General features: G+C 37.9%; 1 protein-coding gene across 10 annotated transcripts in view; it reads right to left on the reverse strand.

Annotated features, from left to right (window-relative positions):
• Positions 1-25,450, reverse strand: part of ABI1 (abl interactor 1) — a 97,138-nt gene that overhangs the window by 10,730 nt on the left and 60,958 nt on the right. For 5 of the 10 annotated variants that reach the window (XM_036458755.2, XM_036458827.2, XM_036458776.2 and 2 more), the window contains 6 exons: positions 21,794-21,970; positions 13,709-13,723; positions 12,886-12,986; positions 10,599-10,739; positions 6,248-6,348; positions 1,127-1,303 (listed from right to left, as the gene is read on the reverse strand). In XM_036458755.2, the coding sequence (XP_036314648.1) occupies positions 1,127-1,303; positions 6,248-6,348; positions 10,599-10,739; positions 12,886-12,986; positions 13,709-13,723; positions 21,794-21,970 (712 nt within the window). The remainder of the gene's footprint in view (positions 1-1,126; positions 1,304-6,247; positions 6,349-10,598; positions 10,740-12,885; positions 12,987-13,708; positions 13,724-21,793; positions 21,971-25,450) is intronic. The other 5 variants (XM_036458784.2, XM_036458797.2, XM_036458766.2 and 2 more) reach the window with 3 other exon arrangements.

Below are 25,450 nucleotides of genomic sequence, written 5' to 3' on the forward strand. Positions count from 1 at the left end.
CCAACATTCGAGGCACAGGTAAGTCTTGGGCTGGCCCTGGGCCGCTGGGAAGCCACCATCTGAGGCTTGCTTGTGCCTCAGGCCAGCCCTGGACGTTGGGGGGGCTGAGGGTACTGGGGGACTACAGAGGCAGGCGCGTGTAGCAGGCCCAGCCATGCCGAGGGTCTGCCACCCCGGCGGGGCTGAGGGGACTAGGCACCACCATCTTGTGGCTATGGGCACCACCACCTTTGTGAGGGTGTGACGGACAATTAGCATATCCCCTCTTTATTAGATATGCTAAACCCCTATCTGCTTCACATCCCCCAAGACTATTCTGTAACTCCCAATTTTACTCAGTGTTTTCTAAGTCAACCTATAAAACATGCAGTTCTAGAAAGAAGCTACAAAAGCTTTATGGGGAAAGTGTGTTTCAGTCTAGTCCAGTGATCACCCTTCAAACCAATAACAAATACAGGATAATAGGCTCATTTCAGATCTGTTTTTCCTTTTTGGATTAAGCATGTTGATATGGAAAGTGAAATTAATAACCACAAGCAATTCAAACTCCCTGACATCATATGCCCAAACTGTATCCTAATCTTATCAGATTTTAAACACTGATTGCAGTTAGTATTGAGATGTGCAATTCAAGGTGAAGAAGAAAATTTTTTAAAATCCTCTCCACTGTTATAATTATTCAGAGACATAATAAGCAAATATCACTAACTTTTTTAATGACTTTTAATTCATTTCAATATAGTTTAGCAAGCTTAAAAGTGATAGCCAGCAATTTTTTATTTAAAAGAAAAATACTCACAATGTTTTAAATTCTCTTTTTATTGAACAGCCTCATATATGCCAATAAAAATAAATTCAATTTAGTTTTTCTTCTCTAGTTCTATTTATAACAAAAATATCATTTTAAAGCATCAGTTCAATTTTAGTATAAAGTACACTAAGCCTGAATTATTTGAGCAAAAGTGATAAGCAATTGTTTTTTAAATAGTATGATTCAAGAAACAACTAAATAAATATAAAGTGGCATGGTTTCAATTGTTGTCTATCACTGGCAAAATAACAATTTCAAATAAGTTCCCTCAAAAGGAGCTCAGTGGTGCTGTATGCCTGCAAAGCACAAGCTTACTTGAATTCTGAGAATAAAGTGGACCTCCATTAACATGAGGCTGAGCAGAAAATTGAGCAGTCACAGAGGGAGTTCGTCTGTATCCACCAGAAGATGTCGAGGAAGTAGTAGAGTTGTGTCGAGATATCTGCCTGGTCATTGTGCCATACTGGGAACCAGGAGCTGAGCCCGGGGCCACTGAAAAGCATTAGTCAAAGGCAACCAACAAAGAATTTGAGCATTGCATATCACCTCCAACAGCAGAACAAAGAGAGGAGGACTCACAGTAAGAAATATTTATTATTTTTAAAGCCCATAGCAAAAATAAAGAGAAAAGTAAAGATAAAATACAAATAGCTCCATCTCTGAAGAAGGAAAAACATAGTGTGGGAAGCTGCAAAAGTAAATAAAGTTACATTCTTAAGCCATTTAATTTAGCATAATCCCTAATATTTTGCTAAAACTATAATTTTTTCCTGTATTATTTTACAACATACAAATTTTGTATGTAAACTTGAGGCCTGGTGCATGAAAATTCATGCACTGGAGGGGTAATGGGTCCCTCAGCCCGGCCTGCGCCCTCTGACAGTCCGGGAGCCCTCAGGAGCAGGAGGTGACCCGGCGATCAGGGGAAGACAACGCCCCATCACACCTCTGCTGTTGCGGCTGCTGGCATCGCAAGCCTCAGCTGGCCCTGGTTACCTGAGCCTTGTGCGGCCCTGGGCGGCTGAGCAGGCACCATCCAAGGCTTGCCTGTGTCTCAGGTGGCCCTGGGGGGCTGGGGGGCTGAGAGGATTAGGGAACTCTGGAGGCGGCAGGCCGGGCCTTGACACATGCCTGCCGCCCCAGCAGAGTTGAGCAGACTGGGCACTGCCATCTTTGAGGGCAGGGCAGTCAATATTTCCTCCTTATTAGCTGTGGGCATTGCCATCTTTGAGGGTTGGGCAGGTAATTAATATATTCCCTCCTTATTGGCTATGGATGCTGCCATCTTTTGTGATAGCATGAGGGTCAATTAGCATATTCCCTCTTTATTGGATAGGATTTTGTCTCTAACAAAATATGTACCAAAGGACAGTCTGAAGTGGAAAGCGTCAGCTTTTAAATGTGAATATATTAATATTTGATTTACAAACTTCTTTCTTTCCAGCCAAATCCAGGTTAAATTATAAAATTTAAAGAATTATGTTTATTTTCCACATATTGTAATAAAATTTGAATGTTTATTGTATCAACAGTTATCAATACATATTATAGTAAGATCACTTTTAAGGAAAGTACAACTTCTAGTTTCAAAGCTCTTAAAGAAATCCATTCTCTTTCTCTATACTTGGAGGTTTTTTCCTCCATACTACACTCAAAGCAATCTTTTGTATAAAATTATCATTCATTTCTAAACTTACTGAAGTATTAATAATGCTTAATATTTTATTCAGTCATCTTGACCAACATTTCAAAAGTTTAATATTTAAAAGGTTAATAAAAAAGTTCAAAGCCTCTAAAGTTAACTATACTTTCCAAAGCTTACTTTGGGATAACAGTATCATTTTCTTGCCTGACCTAAACATCTAAACGTGACTATGTAAGAAGACAACATCCTAATTTATTTTCATTCAGTTGCCTAATTTAACCTCCCCTAGAGGTGATAAAAGTTATTAAATAAAACTGTATAGCAGAGGTTGTTCATTAAAAGTGCTAATATTTAACATTTTGGAACTCCCAAGACATAGGCAGTCACTAATTATTTGAATCATCCACATTGTCATTTTTGAAACAGAAACACATTTTTAAAATAATAGTAGATTCAAAAGCTTTTTATGAGTAATCCTGGACAACTAGATTTTCTAGAAAGCTAAGAAGCCTGAAGCTAATTTTAATAGAATCCTCACTAAAATGATTTATATATTTCTCTGCCTATATAAAAATGTATGAAATCCAAGTTGTTTTTCTTATTGATTTAAAACCCAAAACCAAATAAATAAATAAATAAAACCCAAAACCAATTTTTTCAGAAGTTTCAAACTATGCCTATTTTAGAATCTATTTTAATATTTTATTACAAAATAAACCATAACACCAAAGGGTATACGACTGATATACCAGTATGTATATATCTGTTATATAAATTATACATATACATACATATATGCAAATGGTATATGCTAATATGTTACATAATATTTGTAATGATTATATATAACTATTTATATAAATACACATATAATTTTTTAAATAAAATAAAATAAATACCCTGCTTCAAGAAATAGAATATTACTAGTATCACTGGAGTTTCCTGTATATCCCCTCTGGATCCACAATTCCAAAGGTATGTGTAAGCATTCTATTTCTTTACTGTATATAGCTTTAAAAAGAATCACAGATATAGAATCTTAAATAATATACAGAGATTTTGCAAATTTATAAATATTTATAATAAAATAATTATGTATTCTGCTGGCTTGCTCTTTTCCTTTGATATTTTAAAAAATTCAGCCATATTGATAAATATATCAATATATTATTAATTCTTATAGCTACATTCACATGTAAACATCCACAATTTATCCATTCCATTACTAGGCATTTTGGTTACATCCCAAGTTTTGCTAATCTTAATAATGCTACTATGAACCATAATAAATATGGTTCTTGAGTTTTTCTAGAACAATGGTTCTTAAACTTGAGTACTGATCAGAACTGTACCTTGAAAGCTTGTTATAATACAGATTGCTGGGCTCTAGTCCTCAGAGTTCTGACTAAGTAAGTCTACATGGGACCTGAAAATTCACATTTCTAACAAATTCCCCCAGTGATGACGCTGTTATGCTGGGTGTCACACTCCGAAAGCCACTGCTCTAAGACAGTGGTTTTAAACGTCATGGTCTTTGAGTTCACTCTTTAAAATTAAAGAACCTCAAAAAGCTTGGTTGAGATGGGTTATAATAAAAATAATATAAATTAAAACTGATATATCTCTAAAATACATGTATACATAAATACACATTCCATTAGCTGTCAAAGTAATGATTTTATCATATGTTATACAGCCTCTGGAAAAGTCCAGTACCAGAATGAGAATTTAAAAGGTAAATGCAATTTTATGAATATAGTTCTGACCTCAAAAACTCCATGAAAGAATCTTGGCAACCCTCCTAAGTCCCATAATCATATTTTGAGAACCAGTACTCTAGGGTAAATATGAAATAAAACTGATAAATCTAAGATAGAAACCCATTCAACTTGACTAGCTAACAAACTACTTTCCCCAGTGAGTGTATCAACTAATAAATTCTGACCAGTAATGTACTTTTTCTTATTACTGAACTTCCTCACCAACATTTGGTACTAGAGGACTTCTTAATTTTTAGCTACCTGGAAGATAAGAAACAGTATGTCACTGTGGTTTTCATTTTCATTTTCTTGATTATCAATCAGGTTGAGGGATTTTTTTTTTCCCACAGGAACTTTCTGTAAACAATTTCTACTGGGATCTTCATATTACCTCCTATTGCCCCTTTTCCTTTGAGTACAAGTGCAAATATTTTGAAAGATGCTATTAGATGGTTTTATTTCACAACATGAAATATAGCTCTCATTATCTGAAACACGTCATTAAACATTTCTATCCAGATTACTAATAAGGTGTATTTCTAGGCCTATTGGTTTTATATGGAGTCTGTATTTGAAATTCTTTATATGCTCTATCTAGTCATCCTCAACTTGGGAACAATTTAAATGTATTTTCCTGGAAGAAAAAAAAGATCCATGGCATCTTCAGATATCTTAAGTACTGGGCTATATCAGTATTTTTCAAATTGTGATTCACAGGAAAGTCTCAAGCACCCTATCCCACACATTTATTTCTTTTCTATTTTTCTTCCTCCTGTCCTCCAATACTTTGACTGTTGTATATACCAAGGAGTTCCAAATAAAGTTTCATTTTTTTAAAATTACATTATAAATTTAAAAATGTTTTTGAACCAACACTGCTATAATTTCCCTAGAAAATTATCTAAACAAAAAACAAATAAAAACCACATTAAATTGGATATAAGCTAAGCATAAAAACTTTTCTTATTATAGAGAGTTATTTTGTATTTGTTTGGTGTGTAACTTCAGAGGCCTTTCACCAGAAGAAATTAGTGTGAGTTAGATTTAATACTTTAACCTTTGCATTACCACTTACAACCTAGAAACTTTAAAGGCTAGTAGACTAACAGAGGAGTTTGTTATGAATTATGCCGAGTAAGTTAAATAGCTCCAATGGCTGTGCAGTCTCACCTAGCACAGTGCTCACTGGGAGAAGAGATGGGCTGGAGCTCCAGGAGGAGGAGGGACAGAAACATTTTCTAATAAGATAGTTTATAATGCAGGTCAGAGTACAAGAAAGAGAGCTAAACATTCTGAAACAGTAAGAAAGTACAATGATTGTGGATTGTGTAAGAAGAAAAAAGGAAGACACCACACACCCATAGTTCAAATAACTAAGAATTTTCCTACAAAGCATGTTCAAATAACTAAGAATTTCCCTACATAGTCTTCACTGTATTTACTAAAAAATCAAGGGACTAATATAATGCTTTGCAACAATTTCTTAAAAATGTATGTAATCTAAAAAGTAAAATAACTTTTCCTTTTTTAATCCCATTTGTTACTTATGGTATTGTACTGAAATAAATATATTGAATATCATACATAAATATATTAAAGTCACAAAATGAACTAACAAAGTTGAGATACTAGCCTAAAAAGCAATATCAAAATTTACTAATACATAATTCACAATACAGTCACTAATCCTTTGGTTGGAGATCAAGAATATTAACTTGTTCTTCATATAATAAACTTTCTTGACTATGCCCAAAACATTTCTTTCTAAGGCAGAATGGCCAAAAAGTTATTTAATAAAGCTGTTCTATATGCTTAATTTTAAGAAGAACTTGTAAAACAGAGAAAAAACACACTTAAAGACTGTGTAAAAACTAATCCAAAAATGTCCTTAAATTTGTTGTTAGTGTTTATGTCCTAGCAACAATCACACAAATAAATAATTTGATCTAATATATACTAAATTATTTCAGGCTTTCATAATCAAGCTCATAAGTACTACCACTTATTAAAATAGATTAATAAATAATATACCTGATCCAATAGTGGGTGGTGAAGGTGTAGGCACGGCAATGGGAATGCCAATACTGCTGCTTCCACTGTTTTCTCGACTTCCACTCCCCCCACTACTTCCACTGGAAAGAAAAGAAAAATTGTGGAAAAATAAATTCTAGTGATTTAACCCCCCAAAATAATAATCAACTCAAAGCCACTAACTACTTCCTTTTATGATATATTAGAGACCCGGTGCACAAATTTGTGCATGCCTGGGGTCCCTAGGCTTGACCAGCGATCAGAGCCAATCAGAGCCGCGCTGCTCAGAGCCTGCCGGCCAGGGGGAGAGCCCATGGGAGGCTGGCTGCTGGCCCCCAAGAGGAAGCCAGCCTTCGGCCCCCTGGGAAAGGGGTTGCACCCGCCACCCACCCACCCCCCCAGTTCCCCGTTAGAACCCAGGGCCCAAAGAGAGAGGAGATGACAGTTGGCCAGGCGATGCCGCCAACACTACCATCATTGGTGCCCCACCACCGCACAGTGCCCTGCCTGTCCTCCTTGGCATTGTGCCACCACCACGGCAGGCAGGCAGCCCCCAGGGAAGGGAGAGGACGGGAGTGAGACAAACCCTTTTGTCAAGGATTGACTTTCAATAGATTGCAGTGAGGGAGCTGCTCTGCTATATATGAAACCCCGACCCTGAAGCAGGTCTACAAATGGTTATGCACCAGGGGCTGATGGGGCCAGCCAGCCGGAAGGGAAGGTACTGTGGGAGGTTGGCTAGCTGGGGAGGGAGGGACCACAGATGGTTGCCTATGGGAGCGCACTGACCACCAGGGGGAAGCTTCTGTGTTAAGCATCTGCCCCCCCTGGTGATCAGTGCATGTCAGAGCTACTGGTTGTCTGGTCATTCTGGTCATTCAGTTGTAATGGTCACTTAGGCTTTTATCATATATATATATATTATAGATATGTTAAAAAAATTAGAAATTGTTCAATACAAAATTTTTTGTTGTTAATCCTCACCCAAGGATATTGTTTCCGCTAATTTTTATAAAGAGTGGAAGATAGAAGGAAAGGAAGAAAATGGAAAGAAAAAAAAGGGGAGAGGCAGGAGAGAGAGAGAGAAAGAGAGAGGGGGGGGTGAGAAATGTGAGAGAAATAATGATTGGTTGCCTCTCACACTTGCCTTAAACAGAGCCTAGGATTGAGCCTGCAACTCAGGTACATGCCCTTGACTGGAAATCGAACCCAAGACCCATCACTATGTGAACTGACATTCTAATCAATGTGATTCTTATGTTTCATTCTACTCAATCTATTGGAAACAAAAATAATCTTAATATAGTACTCAGAACTCTCAGAAGAGATCATCTTGTTGAGAAATTAAAATCTTAAATGCAATAAGTCAACAAGGGTTTATTTAAAACCTGCTATGAATAGTAGTAAATAAGGCAGACATGAACCATGGTATCATGGAGCTCACACCTAAGAATGGAATAATAGACATTAAAAAACAGTGTGAATGCCTGATTGATTTGGTTCAGTGGTTGAACATCAACCTATGAACCAGGAGCTCAAAGTCTGATTCCCAGTCAAGGCAAATGCCCAGGTTCTATCTCTCTCTTTCTCTCCCTGAAATCAATTTTGAAAATTAACAAACAGTGTGACAGATGCCACAAAAGAAAATGAACAAGATGCTGCTCTGACCAATACAGCTCAGTTGGCTGGATGTCATCCGTGCACCAAAGGGTTGCCAGTTAGAAACTGCGTCAGGGCACATGCCTGGGTTTCAGGCTCAATCCCCAGTAGGCGGTGTGCAGGAGGCAGCTGATTGATGTTTCACCTTCCACTCCCTTCCTCTCTTTCTAAAAAAGAAATCAATAAACTATTCTTTTTTTTAAATGTACGGATGCTATGAAAATTAAGTAAAAGATTAACCAACTTCAATCTGTAAATATAAAAACCTCCACTCATCTCAAAGAATGGTGCTAAAACATAATATGAGCAAATATGAGGAAAACGAGCAAAACAAAAAAAAAAAAGCAGCAATGAGGTTTCAATGTTGAGGCATTTTAGAATAGTCATTACTGTTCAACTTTAACCAATTCCCTCCTATACAAATTAATTCCCTACTATTCCAATTCCTATAGATTTACTATCTCTTTAGGTATAAGACCTCACATTATACAGTTGTTTTTAGTAAGCAATGTGTGTATGTACATGTATGCAAATGTACATGTGTGCATGTGTAGTCTTAGGCTCCATATTATACTTTAAAACCAACATCATTGGCCTAATAGGCCCCAAAAAACTTAAGAAAAAGACTTGTACTGCCTAGATAAAAAATATTTTTCTCCAATGTGATCATTTTATAATTACATCAGCACATGTTAATGAAATAAAAACAAAGAAAGCTGTTTCTATTACAAAAATAGCTTCAATGTGAAGAACTCCCTTAATTCCAAGCCAGGTACACTGCTTTGTAACACCAGTACATCGCAGACATGAATGTTTCCCCACTAATTATCCTATTCCACAATCACTGGATTTTTTCTAACATGGGGGTTGGCAAATTATAGCACATAAGCCAAAACTGACTCATAATCTGGTTTTTATGACCTGTGAGCTAAGAATGTTTTTTACATTTTTAAGTAGTTAAAAAAAATCAAAAGAGGAATATTTATAACACATTAACATTATACGAAAGGCAAATTTCACTGCCATAAATAAAATATTACTGGAATGCACGCTCACTCGGACATTTACATGTTATCTGTGCCTGCATTCACACTACAATGGGGAGCTGTGTAACTGTAATGAAGACAAATCCCAAAAGCATTGACAATCTTGCCCTTCATAAGTTTATCGATGCCTGTTTTAACCGAATTGTGCTTCTGAAAGAAAGAACTATATCATATTGGTATACCCCTAGCATCTAATGAAGTAACTCTTAATAACTGGTTGCTGAATATTACTAAATGATAAAAACAATGTTTTAATATAAATTCAATAACAAATATAAAAAAGAACACTTGTGGTACTCACTGAGCTTGACCTGATATAGTAACTGCAGATACCAATATAAGAGTTTATTTAGTAACAGCAGCAATAACAACATATGACAATTACATAGAACCTAAGTCAGAAACCCTCTTTAGTTAAAACTCAAAAAATGATTCTAAGTTTTTTTAAATTCTTATTATTGATTTCAGAAAGGAAGGGAGATAGAGAGGGAACTAGTGATGGGCTGCCTCTGACACACTCACAATGGGAATTGAAACCCCAACCCAGAGATGGGCCCCAAACAGGAATCAACCACAACCTCCTGGTTCATATGTCAACGATCAACCACTGAGCAATGCTGGCTGGGCAATTCTGCTAAGTTTTATCTCTAATACACCAACCCAACAGTCAGGGTAAGGAGAGATTCTTCCTCAAGTTAAGAGAGAGGTAAAATTAAGGAATAAAATAAAGATAGAGGTGATAGTTAGGAAAAGGCCTAAGGGGGACTTTTGGATTGCTGGTAATGTTCCATTTTCTTATTTGGGTGATGGTTACACCAATGTGTTCAAATAGTCTTAACTCATTAAGTTACATACTTAATAATACTTTTCTAAATTTATGTTATGTTCCAAATCCAAGTTTTTAAAAACCCACTGAGCAGTTGATTTCTAGAAATTTTATAAAACAATATGTACAATAACATATTCTAAAGCAGCGATCGCCAACCTGCTCCAAAGGTTTCCTTAAACCAGCAGTCACCAACCTTTCAGACTTCACGGACCACAGCGGTCTGCGGAACACTGGTTGGCAGCTGCTGCTCTAGAGTACACCAACTCTCTTAACTAATTCTTTCTCAGATCTAAGCTAGGTCTTCCTTTTTGCAACCTCTTAAAGCTTAAATCACACTGTATAATTCCTGACATTTAACCTAGTAACCCAAAATACAGAATGCTCTCAAAAAATGTACACACATTCTGAATATTAATTAACTCCAATAGGTTAAATATGAAAAGAAATAAACATCAATGGAGTTATAAGCTGTTAAGTTTGTATACATTTTCATTGTTTTGGGGCACTATATTTAAGAGTAGTTTAGTAACCTTAATCTTTTTTAAAAGTTTTTTAAAAAACATTCGTTAGCTTATGTCCAAATATATATCTGTACCTCTTCCTATATACAAAAGGAAGAAATAGTAGCAATCTGCTTATAGTATAAATATATACTTAAAAATCTAAAAAGAAAAAAAGGAAGTTATAACAATATTATTACCTCAACTTTTATACATTATGTTAACAGTATAGTACTTTACTCAGCAACTGTATAAAGTTTGTGACCAGTTAATAACCTCAACTTGCAAGTGGTCAAAGACTCAACCTGAAGGATTACCTGTGTGTCCTCGGTCTCTGGTTTAAAGAAGCTGTTCTGCCTGGGCTATGCTGACTTCCAAGCCTAGCAGGACTGGTCATGTAGTCATTAGGAACTGTTGGAGGTTTAACAGGTTCCAGGGTTTTGTAAGGAGTATTCCGTCTGAAGAAGTATCAAAGATAAGAATAATAAATAAAATAAAATGGCATTTTCCCCCAAATGTGATGTATCTTTGTAACCAAGTAGAACACTAGTGTGTGTCTTTTTTTTTAATTTATGATGAAAGGGGGAAAAAATCAACCTGTTATTTATGCATTCATTGGTTGCCTCTTATATATTCCCTGACAGGTCAAACCCATAACTTGGGCATATTGGGTCAACGCTCTAACCAACTGAGCTACTCAGCCAAAATTAGAAAACAAGTTTTAAAAATACTTTTAATAATAAAGGTTGTTTTTAACAATTCTTAATTGGAGTAAATAAATTTTGTTACTTTTCACAAAAACTAAAATGTGTTACTTTTTCTTAGGAAAAGCATAGGAAAGAGTAATTTAAAAGTTCTAATTCTATCCTATATAATAGAGGTAATACACAAATTGACCCACACACCCTCATGTCACAAGATGACCACCACCACATTGTCATAAGATAGTTGCCACAGGATGGCCACCCCAACATTGTCACAAGATGGCCTCAGGGGAGGACAGTTGGGAGGGACCAGGGCTGCATGGGAGTACAGTTGTGGGTGGTCAGCCCAGCAGGAGAGGGGAGTTGGGGGCGATCGAGCTGGCAAGGGAACAGTTAGGTGTCAATCATGCCAGCAGGGGAGCAGTCAGTGGGCTATCTGGCTGGCAGATAGAAGCAGTTAGTGGCAATTAGGCATCCAGGAAGGCAAGTGGTTAGGAGCCAGCAGTCCTGGATTGTGAGAGGGATGTCCGACTGCCGGTTTAGGCCCGATACCCAGCAGTTGGACATTTCCTGAGGGGTCCTGGATTGGAGAGGATGCAGGCTGGGCTGAGGAGACTCCCCACCCCTGTGTATAAATTTTATGCACTGGGCCTCTAGTTTCTAAATATAAGTTATAATTTTTGAAATGCTCAATAATATCACACTTTGAGATATACATTATTTTCAGTTCAATCACTCATAAGCCACTGTCCTTATACATTATGAAAACTAAATATCTCCTCTGCAATTTATTCCTACCTCATTATGGAAATTTATAGACAATAGACAAGTATAGCACATTCTGACTGTAGATGTAATACCATTAATTTTTCAATTAATTATTTTAACTTTTCTATTTAATAATTTCATGTGTTTTTTTGCAGGATTAAGTAGTTTACTAAGTGAAAATAAAAGTCAAGAGTCTATTTAAAAAGGCTGATTATTGATCCCTATTACTATGAAATAATTATTTCCTAGTCTTCCATTAAAATAAAAAAGCTCTAATATATTATTTTCTATGTTAAGGTGAACAATCTTTCAGAAGTGCCCTACCAAATAGTCACAAATTTTTTTGCACAAAGAACTGAGAAGGAAGACACCACCAACAGTTATCTTTTTTGCTCCCCAACTGGCTTCCTCACAAAGCTACTCAAGTATGCATAACCCATAGATACGGAAAATTGGGGGGCGGGGGGGGGGGGGGGGGGGGGGGGGGGGGGGGGGGGGGGGGGGGGAGGTTGAGGGCCTGGCAGGGGATGGGAGCGAGCTGGAAGAGGTTAATGGGGAAAGAAAAGGGGATCTATGTAATACTTTCAACAATAAAGATTAAAAAATAAATAAAATAAAAACTATGAAGGGCCCTAAGATTACCTAGCACAAGCACCGTCAGAAATATTCCAGGTAAAGAGCCTCTAAATCTTAGGTGGAAAGTAATAGAGGAAACAGAAAAGCTGCAGGTCACCAAGCCAAACTATACAAAACTTACTTAAAGTTCTGTAATGTAAATATTGTAAATAAATGTGAAAGCATCATATAGAATGAATACATTGGTCATTTCCTTTTAAATAAATTCAAATCAAATTTCTCTCTTTTCTAAGGAATTAAAAAGATAAATAAATAATGCTCATTTCTACATATACAAAATAACTTATCTAGTACAGACTTCCACAGAAGAGAGTATTATAAAACAAGTAGATTCATTTTGGATTCTGCTCATGGAAATAAGCACCAAATGAATTTGTAAAAGGTAGTGTTACACTGAAAGGGGTCCATAGCAAGAACCCATACATGTACTTAAATCACAGAATCATTTTTTCCTTTAGCATAGGAATTTTCTTGAAAAATGTACGTGGATTCTTACCCCAACGTTCCCCTGCCTGACATGGGAGGACTTGGTGGTTTCTGAGTAGGAGGATTTGTTCTCGACAGTGTGCCAGTTCTTGCAGGCTGGTTATTCCCATGCTGTAATACAGGAAAAAGAGCTTTTATTTTTATATCAAATTGTTCTCTTGGTGTTTTGATACGAAATTATTATTATTTTTAATATCAGAATGTGAAGTAAGGATTCCCAGACAGTTTTAACAATAGACTTTGGTTCTATAGTTTAAAAAAAATCAAGCAACCAACTGCACATGGCTTTTTCTATTATTCATACCGAACTATGGCAAAATACAGGTGAAATTATTGGATTTTATGTATTATTTTATTGTTAAACATGTTCACTGAGATCAAACTTATCTGCATTTAAGTATTAAGTTTCCTAAAATTTTTTAAAATGTGTGCCTGAATTTAAACTATAGATCTCAGTGTTAATTTGTTAAAATATTCATCTGAAAAAAATCATCTTTATCCTAAAAATTCAGGAACAAAGTCACATATGATGTCTGGGAAACCTACTATTTATGTCAATAAAAGCAAAGCAACTATCAAAAAATAAGCAAAGCAATTCATGTTAGCAAAATTAATGTTCCTATATAAATGCAGATGTCAATATATCGATGATATATTAACACATCCAAGCTAAATGTAGCTACTTGTACTGAGTTTGAATATATTTAATCTATAGAAATCCTATGGGGAAAAAGCAGGCAGATGAAGGAAGAGTTTTCAAATTTTAGTGGCTCTGCAGCCTCTATCAATATAGAGGTAAAACTGTGTATCGAATGATAAGTAGTATCTCTTACCTTGGCTTTTAGCCACTTTACGTTGGCAAAAAAAAGGGGGGGAGGAAAAGTAGAAATTAATTCTAAATGTTATACCTAATAGGACAGGTTTATGTTTACAGTTATTCAATTCATGTTAATAAGTTTTTACCCAGCCATTACTTCAAATATTTTGTAAAGAAAAAGATATCATAAGCAGCTGGGAAATATTCATGTGTATCACGTATTTTTCAAAAGAAGAATATATTCATAAGGAAACTACCACTTATTTATGCCAAACTCATACAGACCCAATAATTTCTTAGTTCTGTAGTTTATCCAAATGAATCACAGATGATAAACTTCAATTTGAAAACAAATACCATAACACCTGGTATGTAAGGTTACCTTAATATTATCAGTGTACAAGACCTAAGACTATACTGAATAATATATGCATAAATATGAATTTTCATTATTTGAAAAGTAGTATAGAATTTTTTAAAGTGGTAAACTGTAAATATTACAATTCAAAATAACAGGTTGCTTCAAATTCAGAAAAATGAACTAACACCTCCAAGTCTAAAAACAAAATCACTATGCAGAGTAATACCTTAGCCAGATTTTAACTACATAATAGAGTCTTGAAACCCTCTTGCTTGTAAATTGATGGATTCAAATTTGAGCAGTCCAACACATTCTGAACCAGTTAAGCCCAAATTCAAAACTGAAGAAAAGCTGCTTTGATCTATTTTTTAACTTTATTTTTTTAATATATTTTTATTTATTTCAGAGAGGGAGACATAGAAATATCAATAATAAGAGAATCATAGATCAGCTGCCTCCTCACAAAAGCCCACAACCCAGGCATGTGCCCTGACCAGGAATTAAACCAATCATTAATAGATCGATGCTCAACCACTAAGCTACACACGCTGTGCAAAGCTGTTTTGATATTAAAGGCTACTTCTATGAAACAATGAGTAGTCTATACCAATGAAAATGTAATATGCTAATTAGATGGGACATCCTTCTGGACAACCTTCCAGACGAAGCTGGGGCTGTGAGGGAAGCCTGGTGCCTGCGACGACCATTGGGAAGCCCGGGTCCTGGGTGCCAGAGGGAAGCCGGTGCCGGTAGTCAGGGGAAGGCTGGCCTACTCTTGCATGAATTTTGTGCATTGGCCATCTAGCCTATATATTAAATAATATATACACTTGTATTAATATGAACAAATGTACATATATGAATAATCTATAATAAAAGTGTGATATACTAATTTGAATAAAAGTGTGATATACTAATTAGACCAGACGGCTGAATGACCTTCCGGACAAAGCCAGGGAGATGAGGGCACAAATTTTGTGCATTGGGCCTCTAGTATGAAATAATGTGTACAGTCCTAAAGCATCACTGTAAGTGCAATGCCACTTAAGAACATTGTCATGTTGTAGAATCTACCTTTTTATAGATTTTAGGGGTTTCAAGTTCTTTCCATAATATGTGCTGTTCTAAATATGTATCTAAGATTTTTTAGGTGATCATAAAGACAATATTAAGGATATCATCCTAAAGAGGAAGGTACCCTGTCGTTAGAATGATATTGCTCATTTTTATCTGGAAACAATGTCTGGAATTCTACCTAGCCACTACATTTCACACCTGGATTTAGACATTAAACCTGAATAAAATTATTATCCTTGGAGATAAGATATATTAGAAATATTTAGTTAAGTAACAATCTTTTTTTTTCTTTCCTAATCCTCACCTGAGGATATTTTTCCCATTGATTTTTAGAGAGGAGAAGGGAAGGTTGGAGGGAGGGAAAGAGGGAAAGAGTAGGGGAGGGAGATAGTGAGAGACACACATTGATTGGTTGCCTCCTACATGCACCCTAACTGGAAGCCAGGGATTGAACATACAACCCAGCTATGTGCCCTTGACTGGGAATCAAACCTGAGACCTTCAGTCCACGGGCCGATGCTCTAACCACTAAGCAAAACTGGCCAGAGCACAATAATCTTTTTTAAAAAATCAGAAAAGTGGAGAAATAAAGAAGCAAAGAGACTATTAGTGAAAAAAGTAAATATTTGTATTTGTATAACACAACCACAAAATATGAACAAATATGCCACAAAAAAAGCTTCTAAGATACACTATTTTGATAGACCACTCATCCTCCTACCCCAGTTAAAAATAGAATTTAAGGCTTCCAGTCAAGATGGCAGAGTAGATAAATGTGGTATTTGAATTCTCCCAATCCACATCAAAATTACATCTAAACTACAGAACAATCATCATTCAGACCCACCTGAAGGGAAGTCCTATAATTAAGGGTATAAAGAAGAAACGACTTTCAAGACTAATAAGAAGGGTGAATACTCAGAATAGGCTGGTGTGGCTCAGTTGGTGGGCATTGGCCATGCACCAAAAAGTTGCTGGTTTAATCCCAGTCAGGGCACATAACCTGGTGGGGGTCTTGATCCCTGGTGGGGGGCATATATAAGGCAGCTTATTAATGTTCTGCTCTCATCAATGCCCCCTCCCCGTGTCTCTCCCTCTCCCTCTCCCCCTCCCCCTCCCCCTCCCTCTCCCCCTCCCCATCTCCATCTCCATCTCCATCTCCAACAAAAACCACTGAGGACTGTGGCTGAAATGGAAGGCTACTGGAGACCCAGATGTTCCTTTTAAAAAGGAACACACAGACTTACTTGGACTCTGAGTTCCAGCATCGGGACAGCAGTCTGAAATGCACCAGGGACATACAGAGAAGAACTAAACTGTGTGGCATCCGGGCGAGAGCTGGAGGGGCAGCTTTCTCCCAGACAGGAGTGCTGGCAGAGGCCACTGATGAGCCAACAGACAACATATCAGAGTCTCCATCAAACTGTCTGAAAGAGTGTGCCCTGCCCAAAGACCCTGCCCCACCCAAATTGCAGGGCCACCCACGCTGTTTCCCTGGCTTTTACAAACGAATAGCTAATCTTGGCTCATGTGTCAGACTTTCCAATAATCCCTCAAACAAGCAGCATCTGGCCTCTGCATGCCCTATACCTCGCACTAAGTAGTATCAGCAATAGTGGCAGCCAACCTTGGTTCATAGCTTGATTGCTCCTGGGCACCTCACCTTCAAGCCTACCATATATACCAGCTACCTGCAGATTGCTTTGTAGCTCATTTTGGGTGGCCCCAAACAGAACACAAATGTTGACTAACCTTGGCCTATACCTCTGGGCAGTCCTTAGAACCAATACACCACTGGACAGCTTCAGAAGCACCACCCAATCACCTCCACAAGCCACACACTCAAGGGATGGACTCAGTAGACACCAAAGACCTGATGAAGTCCTGTTCTGTGGGGTGAGACCCTGCACAGCTGATACTCCACAATGGTCATAGCCCGTCCTTGCAACTGATCAACCTAGGAATAAATCCCTCCCCTTGATGTGTCAATAGCAATTAAGACTCAACTACAACAGGAGGGTATACCATAGTCCACACAAGGGGCACACCTAGAGTGTCCAGCTCAGGTAAACAGGGAGGCTGTGCCATTGGACCTTACAGAATACCTGCTACATTAGATCACTCTATCAAGACAGGGAGACATAGAAACGCTCCTAATACATAGAAAAACACATAGTGAGGCTGCAAAAATTAAAAGACAAAGAAACATGTCCCATATGGAAGAACGAACAAAATTCCAGAAAAAGAACTAAACAAAATGGAGACAAGTAATCTACTAGATACCTAGATGCAAAGTTCAAAACACTGCTCATAAGGATGTTGAAGAAGCTAGGGGAAGAGTGGATAAACTTAGAGAAAACTTCACCAGCACAAAAATGTACATGGAAACCATTAAAAAAAAAATAAATAAATAAAAAAACAAAAACAAAAAAAAACAAACCCAGTCAAAAATGAAGGATACACTAATAAAAATGAAGAATAACTTACAGGAAATCAACAGTAGAGTAGATGAAGCCAAGAACCAAAACAGCAATTTGGAATATAAGGAAGCAAAACAACCCCAATCAGAAGAGAAAAAAAAATCCAAAAATATGAGGGTAGTGTAAGGAGCCTCTGGGATAACTTCAAGCATACCAACATTCACATCATGGAGGTGCTAAAAGGACAAGAGAAAGAACAAGGAATTGAAAATCAATTTGAAAAAATGACAGAAAATTTCCCTAACATGGTGAAGGAAATAGACATACAACTCCAGGAAGCATAGAGAATCCCAAACAAGATGAACCCAGAGAGACTTAACACCAAGACTCATCATAATTAAAATGCAAAAGGTTAAAACAGAGAATTTTAAAAGTATCAGAGCCCAGGACAGTGTGAGTCTAATTAGAGCCTTGCCCCCCACCCAGAAAGGTTGTGGTTTTGATTTCCAGTCAAGGACATGTATCTGGGTTGCAGGTTCAATCTCTGGCCCTGATTTGGGTGTGTGTGGGAGACAACCAATCAACATGTCTCTCTTACATCAATGTTTCCCTCTCCCCCTCCCTCTTAAAAAAAAATCAGTGAAAACTAGCCTCGGATGAGAGTTAACAAAAATAAAAAAATAAAAAGCAGCAAGAGAGCTCTAGCTGGTATGCTCAGTAGTTAGAGCCCCAGCCCATACAATGACCCATACCATCAATTCCCATTCAAAGGCCTGTACCGAGGTGGCAGTAATTAGATTTCAGGTTTGATCCCCAACCCAGGTTCGAACATGTGCAGGAAGCAACCAATCAATGAGACTCTCTCACATCAATGTTTTTCCTCTCACTCTTTCCCCCTCCCTCTCTTCCACTCTTTCTAAATAAAAACCAATGGAAAAAATATCCTATGGTGAGGATTAAAAACAACAAAAAGCAGCAAGAAAAAAGTAGTTAGTTACCAAAAAGGCAGCTCCCAAAAGACTGTCAGCTGATTTCCTAACAGAAACTACAGGCGAGAAAGTATTGGCAAAATATATTCAAAGTAATGAAAAACAAGGACCTACAACCAAAATTGCTCTACCCAGCAAAGTTATCAATTAGAATGGAAGGACAGATAATGAGCTGTCCAGACAAGACAAAGCTAAAGGGGTTCATCACCTCCAAATCAGAATTACATGAAATGTTAGAGGATCTTATTTAAGGAATGGGAAAAAAATATTTAAAATATGAACAATAAGATGACAATACATATCAATAATTTAATTTAAAAACTAAATTAAACAAACAAGCAGAACAGACTCAGAAAACATTTTGAGGATTACCAGATAGGAGGAGGGTTGGGGGATGGGTGAAAAAGGTGAAGGAATTAAGAAGTACAAATTGGTAGTAACAATTAGTCATGGGGATGTAAAGTAGAGCAAAGGAAATACAGTCATTAATTCTATACAATAAAGAGGTAATATGCAGATTGACCATCACTCCAACACACAAGATGGCCACCCCCATATGGATACAAGATGACCACCACAAGATGGCCAACAGGGGAGGGCAATTGTGGGAGATCAGGCCAGCAGAGGAGGGCAGTTGGGAAGAACCAGGCCTGCAAGGAAGAGCAGTTGGGGGCAATCAGGTCAGCAGAGGAGGACAGTTAGGGGCGACCAGGCTGGCAAGTGAGGGCAGTTAGGGATGACCAGGCTGACAGGGCAGCAGTTAGGTGTCGATCAGGCTGGCAGGGAAGTGGTTAGGAAGTGATCAGGCTAACAGGCAGAAGCAGTTAGGGGCAATCAGGCAAGCAGGCAGGCAAGCAGTTGGGACTGCCACTAGAATCAGGCCTAAATGGGCGTCGCACATCCCTTGAGGGGTCTCAGATTGGAGAGAGTGCAGGCTGAGCTAAGGGACACGTACGTACACGTACACACACACACACACACACACACACACACACACACACCTGTGCATGAATTTCATGCACCAGACCTCTAGTACCCTAATAACTATACATGGTGTCAGATGAGTATAACATTTATCTGGATGATCACTTAGTAAGTTATATAATCATTGAGATCTATACCTAAAACTTATATTGTTTGGTATGTCAACTGTAATTTAAAAAGAAAAAGCTACATTTACAAAAAGTCTGCATAACAATATAAATGTGCTTAATTCCATAGAACTGTACACTTCATGTGGTATTTTAACATAATTTTTTTTAAAGTTTTAAAAATTCCAAGTCTAAAACACCTTTATTACAAAAAAATAGCCAAAACTCACATCAGTATATTTTCAGTATGGATCATGCTGTATTTACACTACCCATTTATACATAGATGATGAAATAGTTGAATATTCTCACCCAGAACTTCTAAAGTATTATTTCATCTTATACGCTGTTAAGTACTGTGTATTAAACCATTATTATTAAAGGAACAATAGAAGGTATTAAATTCTAAGATAGTGCTAAAACTTTATTCATGAGTGTATATTTCATTGATAGGAAGAAAAATCAAGATTGGGCAAAAGCAGAACAAGTGAGAGTGTGTGTGTGTGTGTGTGTGTGTGTGCGCGCGCGCGCGCGCGCGCACATATACATGTGTAAGAAATATATAATTTTTATTCCAAAGATAAGTGAAATAATAATACAAAAAAGTTCTTTCAGCCTCTCAAAATCCAAATCCTATCGATCAATCTAGTCTAAAATATCTTTAAAATCTAGTCTAAAATGAATTTAAGCCAGGTGTGGGTCAATGGTTGAGCACTGATTCATGCATCAAAAGGTTACTGGTTAGATTCTTGGTCAGAGCACATGCCTGGGTTGTGGGCTCAATCTCTGATGAAGGACATGTAGGAGGTAACCAACTGAAGTTCTCTCTCACCAATGTTTCTATCTTTCTCTCCCTCTCCTTTATTCTCTGAAATCAGTAAAAATTTTTAAAAAAGAGAAATTAAGTACTAGCTGGTTTGGCTCAGTGGATAGAGCATCGACCTGTGCACTAAAAAGACCCAGGTTCAATGTCAGTCAAGGACACATGAAAAGATTGCATGCTCGATCTCTAATAGAGGGGTAAAGAAGGCAGCCAATCAATGATTCTCTCTCATCACTAATGTTTCTATCACTCTCTCTCTCCTTCCCCATCTCTTTTTTCCTCTCTAAAATCAATAAAAATACTTTTTTAACAAAAGAGTGAGAAAGCAAGATATGGCATTCAAAACACAAATCTATAATAAAAGGCTAATATGGAAATGGTTATCACACCCTCACGCCATAACATCTGGTCAGCAGAAGGCTGCGTACTGGCAGAGAATGTGACTGACACTGCGTCCCCACCCGGAGATGTGATACGCTGGTAGGGCTTGATGGGGATATGGCCAGCTAGGTCTGGGTCTCACCCAATTAGGGGGGAGACAGCTGGTTCTGGGTCTCACATGATTTTGAGGCACAGGTGGACAGGACTTGACTCTGGGTCCCACTGCGCACCCCAGACTCTAACAGGAGAGAGGAGGAAGTCAGATACCCACAACTAGGGCCCAAACAACAGGGCAGTAATGGTTAGAGGTGATCAGGCCATTAGGGAAGAGCAATTAGGGGCAATCAGGCTGGCAGTAGAGGGCAGTTAGGGATGATCAAGCCAGCAGGGGAGGGCAGTTAGGGCAATCAGGCCAGCAGGAGAGCAGTTAGAGGTGATCAGGCCAGCAGGCAGAGGTGGTTAGGGGCGATCAGTCAAGTAGACAGGCGAGTGGTTAGGAGCCAGCAATCCTGGATTGCGAGAGGGATGTCTAACTGCCATTTTTTTTTTACAACAAATTTGAATTTTTGTCAAACCGGCAGTTGGACATCAACCAAGGGATCCCAGATTGGAGAGGGTGCAGGCCGGGCTAAGGAACCAACCTCCCAACACTGTGCATAAATGTCATATACCAGACCTCTAGTTTATAATATTAGTCTAGGATTAAATAGCTCAATTAATGAATAGCCACTTCAAGTTTTAACAGCTTCTTCAATATAGCCTGCCGTATCCCAAAATTCTGCCCCAATTTGGTATAATACATAGCTAATATTAAATAAGTGTTTGATGAAAATTGTAATGAAAATTACTAGCTAAGAAAATCTATTAATTCTCCAAGAAAATCTTTATCAGCATTTTGCTATCCAAAATATTTACTGGATTAATAAGTTATTTTAAGTTAATGCAATAAAAATGCTTACCTTGACACCATGGCCCACATCATCCAGAACTGTATAGTCAATAGGTTTCCGAATATACCTTACAGGGCGCTCCATATTTGCAGGTGCTATTATTTTGTGAGTTCTTGATGTATTTTTATTTGTTGTCAAAATACCAATCTCTCTTCGAGCCACTTTCTCTTTATGAATGTCCACCGTCTGTATTTTAATATAAATAATGCAAGAGAATATTACTAGGCATAGTATAATAAATAATAAATGTGATGGTCATATATCTTGGATCATAAAGAGGTTGAACCATACAACTGTATCATATCTATTTTCCAGTGACTGCTATATCTTTCCCTTCAAAATTAAGCAAATTAATATCCTCAAGGCTCAAAACAGGGAATAGCTTTAAAGTATTGAGATAATTAAAAACATGATTTAATGGCTTTGATTCCAAAGCAAATTTCTTTCCTAAAGATTTGGTGTTTGTATGAAAAAACTCGAGTCATACTCAAAGTAGCTACCACTTTATGTAGTGAAGATGCAGGAAAAAAAAAGTACATCAATTAAAACAATGAGATAAGTGCAGTAGTGACACATGCAGTTTATTAGAAATTAAAGGTGTTCAACCCTGGCTGGTGTGGGTCCATGGTTAGAGTCTCAGCTAGCACAGCAAAGGGTAGCAGGATTGATTCCTAGTAAAGAGTATATACCCAAGTTGCAGGTTCATTCCCCACCCCCAGGTCCGGCACATGTGGGAGGCAACCAATAAATGTGTCTCTCTCACATCAATGTTTCTTTCACTTTCTCCCCTTCCCTCCCTCTCTCTGAAAAGCAATGGAAAAAATAATATCCTCAGGTGAGAATTAACAAAGAAAAAAATTAAAGGTGTTCAGAGCAAGGTACTAAACTAGGTTAAGATGGATTCACTTAAAGGCTTTATAGAGGAGTTAGGTTTTTCAGGATGAATAGGCAAATATGGAAATTATTTAAGGCAGAAAGAACTGTATGCTTTAGACAACAGTAAAAAAATAAATGTAAGAGCAGATGTCACAGATATTGATAACAGACAAAACAAGACTACTGACTAGTGAGACCAGTTCCAGGGGTCCTCAAACTTTTTAAAGTGGGGGCCAGATCACGGTCCCTCAGAGAGCTGGAGGGCCGAACTATATGAACTACTAATTCCTACTGTAATACCTCGGCTGCGCTCACTGCCCAAAAAACCTGGCGGGCCAGATCAGACTCCTCTGCGGGCCACATGTGGCCCGCGGGCCGTAGTTTGAAGACGCCTGTTTAGGCAATATTGGTAATCAAGGTGAGGAAAAGGCCGAAACCGGTTTGGCTCAATGGATAGGGCGTCGGCTTGGGGACTGAAGGGTCCTGGGTTCGATTCCGGTCAGGGGCATGTACCTTGGTTGCGGGCATATCCCCAGTAGGGGGTGTGCAAGAGGCAGCTGATTGATGACTCTCTCTCATCGATGTTTCTAACTCTCTATTTCTCTCCCTTCCTCTCTGTACAAAATCAATAAAATATATTTTTTAAAAAAAAGTGAGGAAAAGCAAGTACACAAACTTAACTGAAATGAAGGAGTGGGGGTATGTTTATGAAAAAACCCCACAAGTTTAATATTAATGTTAAGATTTCATTTCACCATAATTTTAAAGATGTATTTCTTTTATTTCCTTTTTAAAATTTATTTCAGAGAAAGGAGAGGGAAAGATAGAAACATCAATAAGAATCATTGATCAGCTGAAACCAGTTTGGCTCAATGGATAGAGCGTCGGCCTCCGAACTGAAAGGGTTCGATTCCAGTCAAGGACATGTACCTTGGTTGCGGGCACATCGCCAGTGGGCAGTGTGCAAGAGGCAGCTGATCGATGTTTCCCTCTCATCGATGTTTCTAACTCTCTATCACTCACTCTTCCTCTAAAAAAAAATCAATAAAATATATTAAAAAAGAATCATTGATCAGCTGCCTCTTGCACGCCACCTCACTGGGGACCAAGCCTGCAACCAAGGCACTGAACTGGAATTGAACCTGGGACTCTTCAGTCCACAGGCTTACACTCTATCCACTGAGCCAAACCAGCTATCCTGTTTCCCCAAAAATAAGACAGTGTCTTATATTAATTTTTGCTCCCAAAGATGCGCTAGGTCTTATTTTCAGGAGATGTCTTATTTTTCCATGAAGAAAAATACGTACGGTACACATTTATTTTAAAATGAAAATAAAGGAAATTTAATACCTGTATACGGGTAGTACAGTAGTTGTCAACACAAACCAGACAAACTGTGAATCCTACAGTATCAAGAATTTACTCATTTATTCAATGACAATCATGTCATCATCTTCTGAAACATCCTCATAACAATCCAATTCCTGAATTTCCTGGTGAATTTCTTGTGACTCCGTTTCTTTCAGAATCAGTGGACCAAATCTCTCATGTTTAGCAATAGCACTGTCTTTAAATGAATACTTCTTATCAAAGTAGCCTGCTCGTAGTGCATTTGCAATGCAACTGTCAATGATTTTCTCCCATGAATTCTTCACCTAAGTCACAACTTCTTGGTGTTTAGGTTTCCCAAAGTTTCCACACTGATTTCTCTCCATTCTATTTTCAATGTAGTCATTAATTTCCATGCAAAAATTGTCTTTGAATGGCTTGTTTATTTCAATATCAAGAGTCTGGAGATAGGCCATCATTCCTGCGGGAATCCTTATCTGATCTATTTTTCTTTCGTGAAGAAATGTCTTCATATCTTTAGCGCGGTGAGTGCTGGCTACATCCCAGACTAGCAGACCTCTCTGACTCCCTCACATAACAAGCGGCAGCATTAAATCAACCCACTTCCTTATAACTGCTTGTGTGGCCCAGGCTTTTTCAATTTCAAGAATAAAAATGCCCAAAACACGTTCAATCTTTTCCTTCTTGCCCTTAGAAATTATTAAAGGTGGGATTTTAGTGCCATCCAGACGAATTGCCAAAATACAGGAAACACGTGCACTTTTGTAAGCAGTGGAGGGAATGTGCACTAAGGAGGCACCCCGCTGTTCAACTGTTTGAGATGATTGGCCCCAAAACACTGCAATTTCATCCATAGCAATCATGTTGGAAAGATTGTATTTAGAGAAGTCAGCATCATCAATAAAGGACTTGAATGCAAGTGCTCGCTTAATAACTTCAGTATCGCCGGGACCGGTTTGGCTCAGTGGATAGAGCGTCAGCCTGCGGACTAAAAGGTCCCAGGTTCGATTCCAGTAAAGGGCATGTACCTTGGTTGCGGGCGCATCCCCAGTAGGGGGTGTGCAAGAGGCAGCTGATCGATGATTCTCTCTCATCGATGTTTCTAACTCTCTATCCCTCTCTCTTCCTCTCTGTGAAAAATCAATAAAATATATTTTTAAAAAAAGGAAAAAAAAAATGAGTATCTTCCAATCTAAACAATGTTGTAGATCTTCTTAAAGACAGTTCACTTTGCTGAAGGAAATTATTCAGCCAGTGTTTGATGCTTTGAAGTCTCCAGAGGCTATGTCAAACTGTGGTGCCATTGCAAGGACAAATTCTTGAATCTGAGCCCTATTCACAACCAAAGCCTTTGCTCTCCTGTCAACAACCCATTCACAGATCAGGTCTTCCAGCTTGGAAAATAATGGTTGGCGACCTGATCCACACTTGCGCTTTTTA

Source organism: Pipistrellus kuhlii, unplaced genomic scaffold (genome assembly GCF_014108245.1).
Source record: "Pipistrellus kuhlii isolate mPipKuh1 unplaced genomic scaffold, mPipKuh1.p scaffold_m20_p_1, whole genome shotgun sequence".
NCBI classification, from domain to species: domain Eukaryota; kingdom Metazoa; phylum Chordata; class Mammalia; order Chiroptera; family Vespertilionidae; genus Pipistrellus; species Pipistrellus kuhlii.